The sequence below is a fragment of the Triturus cristatus genome, chromosome 10 (assembly GCF_964204655.1).
Source record: "Triturus cristatus chromosome 10, aTriCri1.1, whole genome shotgun sequence".
Classification (NCBI taxonomy): domain Eukaryota; kingdom Metazoa; phylum Chordata; class Amphibia; order Caudata; family Salamandridae; genus Triturus; species Triturus cristatus.
Genome location: NC_140593.1, coordinates 134,929,362 through 134,944,920, shown reverse-complemented (window position 1 = coordinate 134,944,920; position 15,559 = coordinate 134,929,362). Strand labels below are relative to the sequence as shown.

At 43.4% G+C, this 15,559-nt stretch overlaps 1 protein-coding gene across 1 annotated transcript in view; it reads left to right on the top strand.

The window, feature by feature from the left end:
- LOC146789037 (collagen alpha-4(VI) chain-like) overlaps nt 1-15,559 on the top strand; it is a 428,058-nt gene that overhangs the window by 383,878 nt on the left and 28,621 nt on the right. Inside the window, exon 39 of the mRNA XM_085630646.1 lies at nt 3,639-3,738. Within this exon, the coding sequence (XP_085486772.1) occupies nt 3,639-3,738 (100 nt within the window). The remainder of the gene's footprint in view (nt 1-3,638; nt 3,739-15,559) is intronic.

Sequence of the window (15,559 nt, the reverse complement as noted above, 5' to 3'; positions counted from 1 at the left end):
ACAAGGAAAATGGATCTCAGAATAAATTCAGAAAGATAATGTTATTAAGGAGCAGTTGAATAACCTTTCGACCATTTGGGCAGCAAAGAGTCTACTCAGTCTGAAGAACACATATTATGAAAGAGCAACCTAGGGAGAGACTATCTGAGCTCAAACTTTTGAGAAAAAGTGCTAGCCACAAAGAATCAAACAGAAAGAAAGCAATATATGCAGAAAGGCATACTCTTTCAAGTCTTCTTTCTATCCTGTTATAGCAGAGAGGAGTCAAAACGCATACCTGACAGGAGTATCATGAAGTTGAGTTACATAACAGGCAGCATGGCTGCATGTAACATAATGGTTATTCCCAACCAGGGTAAAGATCAGATGTTTGTATAGACCAATAGCCCTACTACACCACAGGCACAAAAATCTTTATGAAAATACAAGTGAACCATCAGGAGATTGTTCTTTAGAGCCATCTCATAGAGCCATCTCCTGATGCCTGTGGATCGAGATCTTCTACAGCTTGTTGATGGTGACCAATCTGCCTTTGTTCAGGTTAAACCTAAAGCTTGATGGATGGTCCATCTTATGAAGAAGACCAATAACAATATTGCAATCTGTCTTAGTTTTTCCTTCAAAGGGTTCTCCAAACGTGTGGCTTGGATCAGAGATTTTATTAGAAAATGCTAATTTCAGTATTCTCAGAGGCAAAATTGCATTACTGGACTGATTACAAATGGCCCCATGTTCCCATTTTCATCTGAAACAGGATTAAAAGTGACCTGGAATTTTGGAAAAAGATCCATTTATTTGAAGTAGGTGGAAATATTCCCAGAAACCGTAAAGAATTTGGGGAAAAAGTGCAGTAATCATGCAATAATATAACTTTCTGCATGTTATTCCTCCATTTCAGATGTGTAAACTTGTTGTGGTGCAGTAAAGGCAATGAACTGCCTCTCTGTATCAGTACATAAAACTATGTGCATAACCACTGTGCCATATTACCAGGCCACTTTTTATGCTTGCTGCCTCATCACCCTCACTGTTTGTACTCATTCTGGAGCCCACAACAGCAATGATCCAAGATCATCCCAACATTAGAGGATACATATTTGTGGCAGGGAACACAGAGTTTCTATATTCATGGATGATGATGATGATAATATCCCCTCACCATATAGAACCTGTTTTATTGATTCTATCTTTGATTGCAGAATGTAAAAGGTATGGGGAGGCATTAGGTTTTGAGACCAACATGGAAAAAGTGGCAGCTTTATATCTCAATAATTAGGGAAGATAGGATTCTCAAACCTCTCAAAATAATGTGTAAAAAGTGTCAATGAAATATCTGGCTATAAGAGTGCTAGCCTTGGACTGGAAACATTTACGACTCAAATATATCACGCTCGCATTCAACAATGACACAGTAGAAGCACATGTAATGGGACACTTATATGTCATGACGAGGTAGGGTGGTTGCAATCAATATGAATATCATAACAAGACGACTAAATATCTTCCAAGCCCTAACATTGATGATTGCGCACCCACTTTCAAAATTACAGTAGTTGATTTTAGATGAGTTTGTGAGAGAGCAAGTGAAGCTGAAGATGTTCTGAAGCTTTTAAACATAACATAGGGTAGAGTTACCAGTTATAATGGAGCGCCGTAGGGTTTCTCAGTACCATATCATTTGAGAATGGAATTGGAAAAACACTGGCGAGGACAGGTCGGGCACTTATTTGTCCTCATCAGACTTTGACCCAGAAAAAGAGAGAGAAAAATACTAAGGGTGGAAAGAAGGAGCAGGATAAAGACTGAAAAACAGTAATGGGGGAAGAAAGCAGGAACGAAGAAGGTGCAGGGGTCCGAGTCAGGGAATGTCTGGTGATGGATTAAAGATGTATATGTGGAATCAAGACTATGCAGCCTTGGTATTCAGCATCACAACCTTCTGCAACACTGGTGGGAGCTTCTCAGCAAAGGTTTGGGTCTCAGCACTTACTATTTTACAAATTAAGCCCAGGATATGGCTGCCCAAGAAGCATAAACCTATGAACTGATTTGGTTGCCAGCTCACAAGCTTGTACTACATGTCAGACACTTGTTTAAAGAGGCTTACATGAGGAGGTGCTCGGCATTAATGAATCTGAAAAGCACACTCATTTCAAATAAGACACTGAATGGCCCTCAGGCAAACATTATCCATTGAACCCTTTGTTTATTTGTTACTGTATATCTGAAACTGAAGGATCCATCTGACAACTAACGTATACTAATTCCCAATTACACCTATGGATATGGTGAGGTAGCAATAACTGGAAACACAGGAGAAAGAACTTGGAATAGTTTAACTAAGAAGCCGTAGGATTGCTTATGGGCAGTCCTGTCCACAGCCACCAGAAGTATTCTAAATACACAATCAATTAAAATGTTATGTATTAATGGTACCTCATTCTTTCTGTTTGCATCAGCGTAGCCATATGGGAACAGCGCTGCATGTCCAGTATATATGGGGTTTTAATAAGAAGGACTAGCATCCATAGAAGATGTATTAGGGTATTTAACCCCAACCAATGAGAATTGTTCTTCCTAGGATAACACAAAGACAACCCCAATAAAGGCGGGTGGCTAATTGGCCCTGTAGTCTCTCACCGCCAGAACTACTTTTTCTGTGGGCATTGGTAATTCTAAAGGACTGTGGGTATTACTGTTGATGACAAGTTAATTGGAAATACAATGAGGGGTTTGGTGTTTCTACAGTGCAGTGCTTGATTTGAGCCAGTGGTTTCCGATGCTTAGCACTGGCAATTAATTGTCAACACTAGCAGATAAGACAGTTTGCCACATGGTGGGGGTGTCTGTCTAATTTAGAGACGAACACACCAACAATTGATTATTAATTCAATACACATTAAAGAAGACTACTACCTGCCATCGAAGCCATTCGTATTACTTGGGGGCGGGGGGGATAGCCTGAATCCTAACTTTTGTAACAGTGTGATGGTTAGTAGTTGTACTGTCATTTGCTGCGCTAGCAGAGGCAATGGGTGGTGCAAACTGCAGCGGCCTCCTGGCGAGGGCCCCGGCACATATTTTTACAAATTAAGTACTGTTGAATCTGCACACATTCAGGCTTGGTTTTTTTCATTTATGGTCTGGCCGGGTTGTCTCTGGGTATTGGGCAAAGCATGCGGGTGAAAACATTTCAGCCCTCAGTGTTTTCATAGAGTTTGTGACTCCCAGTGGGGCTGGTAGCTGTACCAGCTAAAGGAAGAATACAGGCAACTTGTAATGGGCCCCTGAGTGTTGGCATGTATTCCTGATAATAAATGTTTCCTCTGATTGAGATGCCTATGGTTGTAATATTTCTAAATGCTGGATTTTGGAAAAGAGCAGATCCCCACACATTTATGTCAGACTGTTAAACATGTGGAATATCACAGCCATGGAAGGAATAATGCCCTATATTAATGACAGCAGCAGACACTTTCTGAAAATAGGAGAAACAAAACTAGCTTAATGCTCATTGACAATGAGGTGTTATAGTCTTGTGAATTACCAATGATTTTACCCTTTTTAAATGATATGCTACACTGAAAACGCCCATAAAAGAGAATGTGCAATAACAAATTGTTATACCCTCTTCACAGGAGACTTAAACATCTACCCACCTCCAGGCATCCGAGGGGAGTGCGAGGGACGAGGAGACGCGCGGGCACTGCGGGCAGAACTTGTGTCGGTAGTGGAGAGGTGAGTGCCTGTAAAGAAATGAATCTTTAGAAATGCAGAACTTTTGAGGTGTGCTGGGAGAGGCCTTTGCAAACCTCTGTCAGCCATGCATGTGTATTCATGCATTACACGCTGCCCAAATACTGTGGGTGCCACACATTTGTGGTCCTTTAGCCATCAATTACACATCAATTACGCGTCTGGGTACGTTCTGATATGTACTGTTGTAACTCTTGTTCCCACACATATCGGAATTATGAGCTTTGCAGATTTTTCCACATCCACTAATTACATGCTGCGATAAAATTCAAGTCCCTTGGATAAACTTTCAACCTGCTAATATTTATAGAGGTAAAATGTCTGATAAAAACAACGACAAGCAGTGTTTAGAGGTGCAAACACCAAAATCCGTGTTATGTGCCATTTTTGAGGGTGCAGGTTGGGAATAGTCAATAATTATTGCACCCAATAAATTCCAAACTCAATTGGGTCGTATTTTATTAAGTGCCATAATTATTCCAAACGACACCACGGCAAGCGTATGCAAGGCCATAGATGAGCACAGCGCAGGCAGAACTACTGCTCCATCTCTCTGCCAATGCGCGTCTGCCTCCATTTTGGAAGAATAATGGAAAAGAGGATCATTCACACAAGATACTTTTTATTTTATTGATAATTCACTTCTCATTTATTATACGTGGATTTTGGCAGTGCAGCTATCAAGTCGACCTACTGTTAATAACATACATAGAGGGGGCTTTGCGTCTTCTACTTGTAATATACCTAGAGTGGGCTATCCATCTGGCCCTATCAACCATTGACTTTCATTGATCAGTGTCTGTTATGTTATGGTATATTATGTTATGTTATGTAATTACATTTATAAAGCTCACAGCTGCACCAGCAACGGGGCTTCCCAGCGCTGACCACTGGACTAGAATACCACACCCCAAAAGAGCAGCAGAAGAGATCAGAACCTCCGAATAAATGAAAAGCCAGGGTTTAACCTTTTTTCGAAAATCAAAATGATTCTGGATATTTTTTAGCTCGAGAGGCAAACTGTTCCAAAGAGCCAGAGCCAAAACTGGAAAAGAGCGGGCACCAGCAGTTTTTCTGTGGAACCGGGGAGTTACCGCCAGTATTAGGCTGGGCCGGGCAAAGTGCTCTGGTTTGGAGATAAGGTCTCATAAGATCAGTCAGGATGGGAGCACCTTGAGAGTTCATGATTCTATGTGCCGTACTAAGAGTTTTAAATTGAATTTGCCTCTCCAATGGAAGCCAAAGGAGCTTACGAAGAAGCCCTGAAGCGGAACAAAACTTCGAGAGAGACAACAGCAATCTGGCCAACGCTATTTCGACCGACCATAACCTTTTTAGGATAGATTTCTTACAACCCAGATAGAGGATGTTACAGTAGTCTACAGGACTCTAGGCAGGATAGAATGAGAGATTGAGTAATCATCTGGTGAATATGCGGTTGGAATAGGTCAATAATAGGTCTTCTCAGAAGACCAAACCAAGTGCCCGCCAGAGTGGTTAAATGTTTCTGGAGACTAAGTGAGTCATCCTGCCATATGCCCAGATTTTTCACCAAAGATTTAGGTGCAGGGGTGCCCAAGGCTGGCCAGCCACCACAGATTTCTTCCTGGCTAAGTGTGGTTGCCAAACAGTAGGATCTCTGTTTTACTAATTTAAATTTAAACTATTGTCATCTATCCAGCTGGCCACTGACAGCATACAAATCGGAAATTGGGTAATATGCTTAGAGGAGACAACAGAAAAAGAAAAGATATGTTGGGTATCATCTGCATATGAGCCAATAGAGACCTCTAGATGTTTTACTAGCTCTGCCAAAGGCCTAACATATAAGTTAAACAGTGTGGGGCTCAAGAAGGAGCCCTGAGGAACCCCATGTTCATAAGGTCAGGGAGAGGAGGGGGAGGGAGGCGGTGACCTGGAAAGAATTGTGGCGAAAGGCAGGATTTGAACCAGGACATCGCTTCACCCTGTGTGCCTATGAATGCGTTGTAAAAGCACCTCATGAGAGACGGTGTCGAAGGGCGCACTCTAATCTGAAAAAAATCCACCACTCTGTGATGCATCTCAGTGACAGACAAGAGAGCAGATTCTGAGCTTAGATGGGACCCAAAGCCGTTTTGGGTAAATGTCCAGAATGCTGTTGGCTTCTAAGATCCCAGCTAGAACTTTGTTAACGTGTTTTCCCGCCACCTTAGCTAAGAAAGGGAGTAGGGAAATAGGGCGGTAGTTACCAGGACTGGAAGGGTCAAGGGAAGGCTTTTTCAGAGAAAAATATGTTTTGCCTGCTTTAATGCCCGGGTAAGAATTGCAGAGAACAATGAAAGAATGACTATCTCAAGGAAGCAGGGAAGAACAATTTCCTGCAGTTTTAGGATAGTATCCAGTTTGAGGGGAAAATCCAAGCGAGGCGAATTTTACTGACACGCATCGAGCTGAAAAAGAAGGTAGGTCAACAGGGAGCAGTTAATTGAGGACTGGCCAAGGTAGTGCCTTCTCTTGACGTGCAAGAGTGGGCAAGACACCAGCAGTTGCATTAGGCCGAAACTGGGCATAGATATCATTGATTATTTACACAAAAAAATCATCTGCCATTCTTTTGGCGTGGTCATTAGATTCCGCTGCCAACTTGGTCATGGCAGATGTTGTTAACCTGTTGATTATGGAAAAGATTTCCTTGGCCGGGTTCGTGCTGTTTGAAATTTTAGAAGAAAAGAACTCTGCTCTGGTTGTTCCTATGATAAGTTTTGAGTGCATTCAAGTAAAGTGGCTTTGTCCTAGTGTCATAAGATTTTCTCCACGTGCTCTCAAGCACCTTGCAACGCTTTTTCTCAATAATCAGTGTTTCATTGAACCAAAGGGCAGAGGGCTTACTCCTGGCCTTTACCTGGCGGAAGAGTATCAATTTATTGAGGGCCTTCACGTCCATATCAGCGGAGTCTACATTTGAATGATGCTGGGGTACGAATTGGACACGATGTAGCTGCTAAATTCTGTTATATTCAGTTTATGCCATGGCCTTTTAGTAGTATAGGAGCTCGTAGACGTGGGTGTGCGCCCAGTTACTTGAGGAGACATAGAGATCAGGTAGTGGTCTGTCCAAGCCATGGTTCTAGGTGGAGCCACCTGAAGGTGTTGGAGGTTCTAAAGAAATGGATCTAAAAGGTGACCCGCTAGGTGTGTGGGACCTCTCACTAACTGGCACATCTGTGATGATGCCAAATCACCCATTAAGTCATGAGCCATTGATTCTGTCAGTCATTGACTTGAAACTTAATAAATCACATCTTGGCTCAGGGCTGTGCAGTATTCATCTCTCACCTAATGCTGATCTCTGGGTGTATCCCTCCTCTTACACTTGAGTGCTAGCATTGAACTGCATTAGAGACAACATTAAAACTTTAGCCCTTTCTGTCCCCTCTAGATGGCTCCCTCCAGTGTGCCTCACTCTAATGCTGCATTGTTTACCTCATTAAATCCAGACGTAATGTTTTTGCCACTGCTTGTTTTTTTATTACCCACTTGAGTGAAACTGCGGATAGAAACAATCGACACCAAATTGGAAAAGATGATCATTTATATGACATATCCAATAACCTATTGAAAATGCACATCATATTTACTGGTCCCTTCTGTGAAACTGCCAATGAAAAGGTGACCATGAACACCAAAGTTTTATTTAGCTGGACTGAGCACTGACTTGATAAGCAAGCTCACACTGTGTAGTTGCAGGGAGGCTGTTAAAGTGCTCATTGTGGGTGACATCTTCTTAAAATGTCAGTAAGCACACTCCTGATGCACAGCCCATTAATTTTTACATCACCAAATAGAACTGATCTCATAGAAGTGTGAGAACAGAGAAACAAAGAAACAACAGAAAGCAAAAGACCTCTCAAAGTCTGTAACAGGACTCCACTAACAGGAAAGGGCCTCACTTTTAACCGTTTCCCTTGTGGTGTTCTCATTATGGGTGAAAGCCAAAAGAGTGCTTCATACGCCCTTTGTGAGGTCTCAATAGAGTCAAAGTCCTATCTTTCAAGTAATGCCATCAATCTGGAGACGGTATGGAATATTTATGAGGAAGAGCAGTTTAGCTGCATAGTTAATTTGTCTAGCACTGTAGGAAGTGCCTCTTGCCAAGGATTAACATTCCTAGTTGTTTTTAGGCCTTGCCTAGACAGCACCTGTGCTGGTTCTTTGAGCCCTTTTGTCTTCTAACTGTGGGCTCAGAGGCTTCATTGCCACCGTCATTTGCTTGCTTCTTATTGGGCAGCTGCAGTAAGCTTCTTTCCCCTTCGTGTGTTTGTCCCTCCTCTGGAGCATGGACACATTACTTGTGTCCTTCCACTGCTTATATTTGTAGATGCTACATTTTTCTATGGGTCTGGTTAAATTTGGACACATATTCACATTTTCATCTAAAACAGGATTAAAAGTGGCCTGGTAACTTCAGGAACAGAGACTCCTTCTTAAAGGGGGTAGAAATATGCCTAGAAACAAGAAGGAATTTGGGGAAAACATGCAGAAATCGGTATCCCGATTTTGATATGTTATTCCTCATTTCAGATGTGAAAACATGTTGTGGTGCAGTATTTCATCCTTACCAATTCAGGCCACTTTGAGATTGAACACCGGGTTTTGCCATCCTCCACTCAGCCAGTCTGAAGCTATGCAGCCCAATAATATAGACAAATGTACACCATTTTCCTTTCTTTTTTTTTACAGTTTTATATAGCACGAACTAGACCTGAGACATTGGGTATCAGAGCGCTTTACATGACCACCAGTTCCGTTACAGATGGACACATTTTTTTTTTTTAGGCACTGAGAGATTAAGTGATTTGCCCAGAATCACAGGATGTTGAGCGTCATTGCCGAGACTCGAACCCAGTTCCCCAGCTTCGTGGTCGACCACTCTAGCCGTAAGGCTACATCCTCTCCTCTCATCCTCCATGCCCAGCCCTGCATCATTTGCGGACTCAGCGCAGTTGCCATACACCGTTCTGGCCGACCTATTCATCCATATGATGGAGCAGATTTTGGCTATTTTTTTTAGAACCAAGCCTGGGGTAATGGGTAGGGGAAAGTCTGGATCATGTATAGGATACCTCAGAGCATATTATTTTAAAACAATGCCACCCTACCGAATATGTTAAGTGGGATTCTGGACCATGTGGTGAGAGCTGCCAACAATTTAGAGGGGTCAAGATCATGCTTGGCTTTAAGGCAAAATGCACTCCCAGGTACATTTAAGCTTAATCTGCAGATCAGCAATTGCACCTTCCTCAGGGCACCCTTCAGTGGGACTATGAGAGACTTATAACAATTGACCTACAGGCTAGATGCCTTTCCGCATATGGAGAGCATTTAGATGAGGCGAGGACCTGAGATGGGGGGCTGTGCAAGAAACAGGAGAATGTTGTCCACTTAAAGAGCTTTTCACTCCTCTACCGCTGGTCCTCATTCAAAACCCCATATGTGGCCATCACATCAGACCCACATTGCCAGTGGCTCTATAGCTAGTGTGAATAAGAGGGAGTTAAGCGGACATTTCTGCTGGATGCCTCATCCGATTGAGAAGAGGTCCGAGTGGCTGCCGTTGACTCAGACTTGATTCTTTGGATGTGAGGATAGGACCCTGACACATATAATGGAGACCATCTCTTCCAACTTGGATCAGCCCACTAACCATATCTTCCTCAGGGACTTCAACATACACTGGAATGATTCTAATGACCCTTTAATGAAGTCCTTCAAGGTCTTCCTCACAGAGCTCAACCTTACCCAGTCTTGTTATGTTCCTACTCATAATAAAGGCTCCACCCTCGACCCAATCATCTCAAAATTCAATACCATTCAACTTGAATCCATTCAACGTGACTGGTCAGAGCACCACCTAATCTCCTTTTTCATCCTGGAGAAGGTGATGACTAGAAATAGCTAGTCAGTTACACCAAAATGGTGGTCCATAGACTTGAGAAATATTAATCTATCCACTTTAACCTCTACAAGCAGCAACATCCCACAACCTCCCACAAACAGGACCAATGTGAATGATCTAACTGATTATTACACAAAATCCCTGTCAAACTTACTTGATACTTTTGCTCCGCAGCTAAAAAGAATTCAGATCTGACACTCCAAACCCTGGTTCAATGGCAGCCTCAATGAGGAAAGATGCAACTTAACGCCTGTGAAGAGATCTTGGAGAAGCTCTTCCTCTATCGCACACCTCAAGCATCTGAGTTCGACAAGATTCTCCAATGGCAAACAGATCCAAAACTCCAAAGCAGAATACTTCAGGAAGCAACTAGACAATGCCAAAAATAGACCCAAAAAACTATTAAAAACATCAAAAAACAAGTAATTCTAACCAACACTCACAGCCTCTGTTTACTCAGGCCCAGCTCAGCCTCCTATCTGTTCAGTACCCAGCTACCCCCCCTCCTTCTGGCTATACTACTAAAACAATGCTACTTGGAGCTCCTTCAAAATCCTGAATGAAGACGCTTTATTCACAATGTTCACAACAATAAAACCCTAAAACCACTTCAATGATCCCCTCCCTGCCAACCTCACCAAACAGCTTACCCCTCCATACTCCCTCTTCGGTCCAAGATTGTCAACACATCTCTCTCTCTCTCTCCTGGGCATGTTTCCCACTGCTTAAAGATTGGTCAGGTCACCCCTATTCTAAAAAAATCAAATGCAGACCTGTATGACTGTTATGAACCCCAATGTACACCGATATATGCCTAGTTAGTCACACACCCTTTTACCTATATTCGTCCTACCATTGTTCTACATAATGGGTTTGGTGCTGATCTATTAAGTAGTTAGATGCTGCATACATGTTGTGTGGTTTTCTCATTTATTATGCATGAGGATTCTCAGTATCACAGCAGGATTACCATCTTCTGCATAATAACTCTATATAAGGGTCTTCACTATCGTCATCCTTGGCCGACAAGCCTACAGTACCATGACACATCTAGGTAGAACCCCTGAGGGTACCTTTTGGGTATATAAGCACCACATCTTCACTAGGCAAACCAGAGGAGAATGACTTCCATGCTGACACTCTGATACGAGATGCTGAGGTCCCTGCACGCAGACACTCTAGCAAGCAGTGGTCTGACATCCCTCACGGGGTGTTCAACTCAAGACCCAGATGGGTCCTTCGTTCTTTCACATCAGGTAATGGGGTTGGCTCTATCTTAGGGGGATTCTTGGCTATACACCTACATACATGTTGGGTGCACTTAGGTACATCTAGTTAGGGTTCGTATTATAGGAGTACGCATTATTATTGTCATATATTTATATGCCAGCATATATTCATTGTTTTTGCACTATGGTAGAATTCTACCTTGTATTTACTCTGCTGGTGCTCATAACAGTATATATCTTTTTATGTCTTATGGTTGTTGTAGCCCATGTATTTTATACTAGATTGACGCTGGTTCAATAAAAACTTATTGAAAACATCCCCACCGTTTATTCTGAGTATCTCTCTGAGACAAAGTGAGCAAGAGTGACTGAGCAAAAAGTACTGTACTGTTTCCACGATCCCTGAGGGGACAGGGTTGCCATGTTCGATAGTTGCCAGAAACTATTGGCTCCTTGTAAGGTTGTGGGGCTTATAGTGGCACTGTGAGCTAGGCGGTCTACAGACGAACATATTCTTTGGGGGTGTCTGGAATCAGTCTGGACACCAATCCCTTGGTTTATGTTGTCTAAATTCTCAGATCCTATATAGATTTGTAGGAACTACACAACATGACCTCAGCAACTACTGCCCTATCACTAACATCCTGACTCTAGCAAAGCTTTTAGAGAAATACGTACACCTGCAACTTTGCAACCACATTGATAAATTCCAACTCCTTGATCATCATCAATTGGGTTTCAGAACAGGGCATAGCACTGAAACAATCCTTAAACACATTGTTGACGACAGACTGAGAATGCCAGACCAGAACTAACCCTGCCTGCTTAGCTACTTGATCTCTCCTCCACTTTGGATACGGTCAAACATGATAGTATGATTGACCTTCTGGAGAAGAGGATGGGGTTATCAGGGCTCGTCTTAAAATGGTTTGCCTCTTTCCTTCAGAATAGATCACAAAGAATTAAGGTCAATCAAACCCCATCTGACATCACACCAGTCATTATAGGAGTTCCCCAAGAAGCCACGCTCTCACCCACCTTATTCAACTTGTTCATGGAACCTCTTACTAATTTTCTATCTCTCTAACATTCACTACCACATGTACACTGATGACACACAACTGTATTTGAAAATGTCCTCCCCCGATGACATCAAAATGCTCCGATGCACCCTACAGAAAATCCAACAATGGCTGACCCCCAATAACCTCATGCCAACACCCTCAAAATTGAAATCCTCATGATCACTCCACACAATCACTCTGTCCCTATTGAAGAATGGCTTAAGCAACTCACTGCACTCAACTGCACCCCACACATGATCAGTTCTACTAGATTACTATGTAAAATATTGGACAAAAACCTGAATAGGCAACACCATATCCGTACCACCACAAGAGGAGCCAACTACTATCTTAATATATTAAGTAAAATCAAAATGTTCTTGCCCCCAGATGACTTTTAGTTAGCAGTCCAATCCCTGGTTATCTCCCGTTTGGATAATTGGAGCGCTACCCTTGCCGGTCTACCCAAAGCAAAGCTTAGCTCCACTAAGAGTCACTTTGAACTTTGTATGACACATAAGACCCTTCACCACAACACACCTGTCTGAAAAACTTGAACTTTTCGTTGGGTGCCGCTCCTCAAGAAGCTCTAACTCGCTAATGTTGAAGCCACAGAAGTAAACAAAAAAATGAGACTTACAACCGCTCCTTCTCTGGTCTAGCCCCAAGAATATGTGACACACACGTCAGAAACTAGGGCAAACCCTTCCTCTACTTCTTAAAAAAAGAAGTAAAAAAGAATCTGATAGATTCCTTCACTAGTCATCTTAGCCATTTAGCCTGATATTTTCATATGGACTCCTGGGGATCATGGATCCTCCTAGCCATTTTTGATATCATGTATCTGCATGTGTATCTGTATTTATATGTGGTTTTGTTTCTTGTAAAGACCTGACTACAGTATGTACAGTGCACTGACATCTTGTATGGTCTTGTTCACGCTTTAAAAAATGCTGCAAATCAAATAATATAAATGAAGTCCCAGTCAACCGAATCGAAAACCTTCTCAAAATCAATCAACATTATAGCAGATGTACCTTGAATGTCTGATAAGTGGGCCTATGCCATCTGCACCCTGCGAATGCAGTGTCTGGTACTCAGATGTGGCATAAATCCACTTTAGTAGGAGGGACTAAGTGTGGTAGTAAGGTGAGAAGCCTTTTGGCCAACGTTTGACATAGATTTTAATCTCTGAATTAATGAAAGATATTGGCCAGTATGTTTCACAGTGGGGTGGCCTGGTTTGTGCACCACCACAGTAGTGGCCAGGCCCAGTTCTGGGGGTTATTGCCCCCTATCAATTGCTTCTTGATACATAATGAGAAGAGGAGGTATTAGGAGCACAGCGAATAGTTGGTAGTACGCCACCAGATAACCAACCAGTAACGGTGTTTTCACAGTATCTAGTTCCAGGAGGGCCTGCCGAATGTCATCGGCATGTAGGGGCTTCTCAAGCACTCAACACATGGTTGAATAGAGGCATGGAAGGGGTAGATCCTCAATGAGTGAATGAGGATCCTCTCTGAGGAGCCACACACAAGTGGCGTACAGTGTGCAATAACATGCCACAAACGTTGCTGCCCTGTACAATTTCCCCCCTCAGGGCATTGATCGCAATGGTATTATGCAAAGGGAGGTGTTCCTCATCACCAGCAGTGCAGCAATTTACTCGATATGTTGTCCCATTTGTAAACTCTTAGTCGAGGCCATCCAACATTCACAGGCCTAATCAAGCACTAATTGTCGAAGGGATGCCCTGACAAAGGCCAGGCATCGCTGTTTGTTTGGAGGGCCTTTTCCCCCCCATGACAGTGATTCCTGGAAGTATATCTAGTATCAGGTCTTGGAGTTTCATTAGAATGTCATTACTCAGGAGCAAAGGGACATAAACACTCGGGAAGGAAATAGAGTGCCCATCTAGAGCTCCCTCCACCACAACATATCTACCCTGGGAGTTGTGTGATATTTGAGAGACTGCGAACGGGAATGCTTTATGTATGAGGATTGCTGTCCCCTGGGAGCCTCTTGTGTATCCAGCGTGGAACATCCTGTCATAGTCACAGCAAGCCAGGAAAGGAAATCCAGTCCCCAAAAGGTGGGTCTCCTGTACCAGCAGAACCACTAACTTTGTATCGTGCTATAGGATAAAAGTGTTGTCCTGTATAAGACTGTTGCAATCAAAACAAAAACTTGTAACGAGGAACAAGCCCAATTGGGCTCACATGAATAATCCCCCCACCCACTTTACCGACTTCCCATACTTCTTCCAGAAGCATCTGTTGCCTCTTAAACAGAACTAGGTGAATGTCTTAATCAAATCTCCCAGCTTGGACTGGGTGCTGGCATCTTGTCAAAGGATACAGTGGTGTTAATAGGAAATTACTGACATTTTAAATCCAGTGCTTTCAAGTCCGTGGGGATTTCTGAACCAAAGAGTCAAGGGACCGCGACCCCCTCGATGGTGCCACGCTTTTTTCAATCAGGGTTCATTCCAGCTGGGTTGCATCTGATTCCAATGAGTGCCATTGTTGGTTGCCTCTGTCTGTGGGACCTCACATGGCCCCACGTGCTGTGGTCTGGCTTAGACCTGCATTTTCGTTCGATGCGCCACAGGGGAGAGCGTTGTTGCTCTGAAGATGTGTTTGTTCCGCTGCCCAGTCCCATGCCACCTCCAATATGTAAAGGAAAAAGGATTTGGAGGTGTGAGTTATCTTGAGCTTTGCTGTGTATAGGAGCTTATATTGCAGTTTCAGGGCCCAGAATTTCTGATTAATCTTATCAAAGGACTTCCTTTTCTGCTGCACCTTGTGAGTATAGTTAGGGTAGATCATTATGCGTTGAAATTGGAAGATCAGGTCTACCACTCGGTGTGCCTCTTGCATGATTGTAGGATTGAGGAGGCCTCTGCACCAGGGATCCATGGGCCCGTTCAATGATGAAGCAAGTGGACAGACCATCTGTCAGCACCCAGGATGCAATCCAGAAAGGCCCTGGAGCAGACCCCTTCCTTCCCCCTCAGGGAATCCCACAAAGTGAAGGTTGCAGCATCTTCCCTTAGTTTTGGCATCCTCGACTCTAGTCGCCAAGGTCTGTGATATATTAGAATGGCAAGACACCGTGGTCATGAGTTCCTTTACGTTGTCCTCCGAGATGAGACCCTCTGCCTCAGTGCCCTGCTGAGTCACACCACAAAGGTCCAGATGAAGCAGTGATATCTCAACTCTGACTTCCCCAGTTTTTGTTTCAAGGGCCTGAATGACTTGCAAAATGGTGGTGGTGTTGGCTACTTCAGGAGTTTGAGCAAATTGCCCTGTCTTTCCAGTGGCCCCGCTCGCTCCCGCAACTGGGGCTGCAAATTTGTTAATTTTGCTTTGTGAGTCTTGAGCCACCCGCATGTAGCGCAATCTGGGGTGGGTCAGCATGTGTTGTCCTGCCAAGAGCATGGAGTCATTTATTCAGTAGTATCGGAGACCCCCACCGCCGAGTCCAGGTCCGCTGTTGAGTCATTGAATAATGGTGAGGGCGTGTTTACTCCAAGGGTGGCCCCCTCTAACCTGCTTGCACCACTGGGT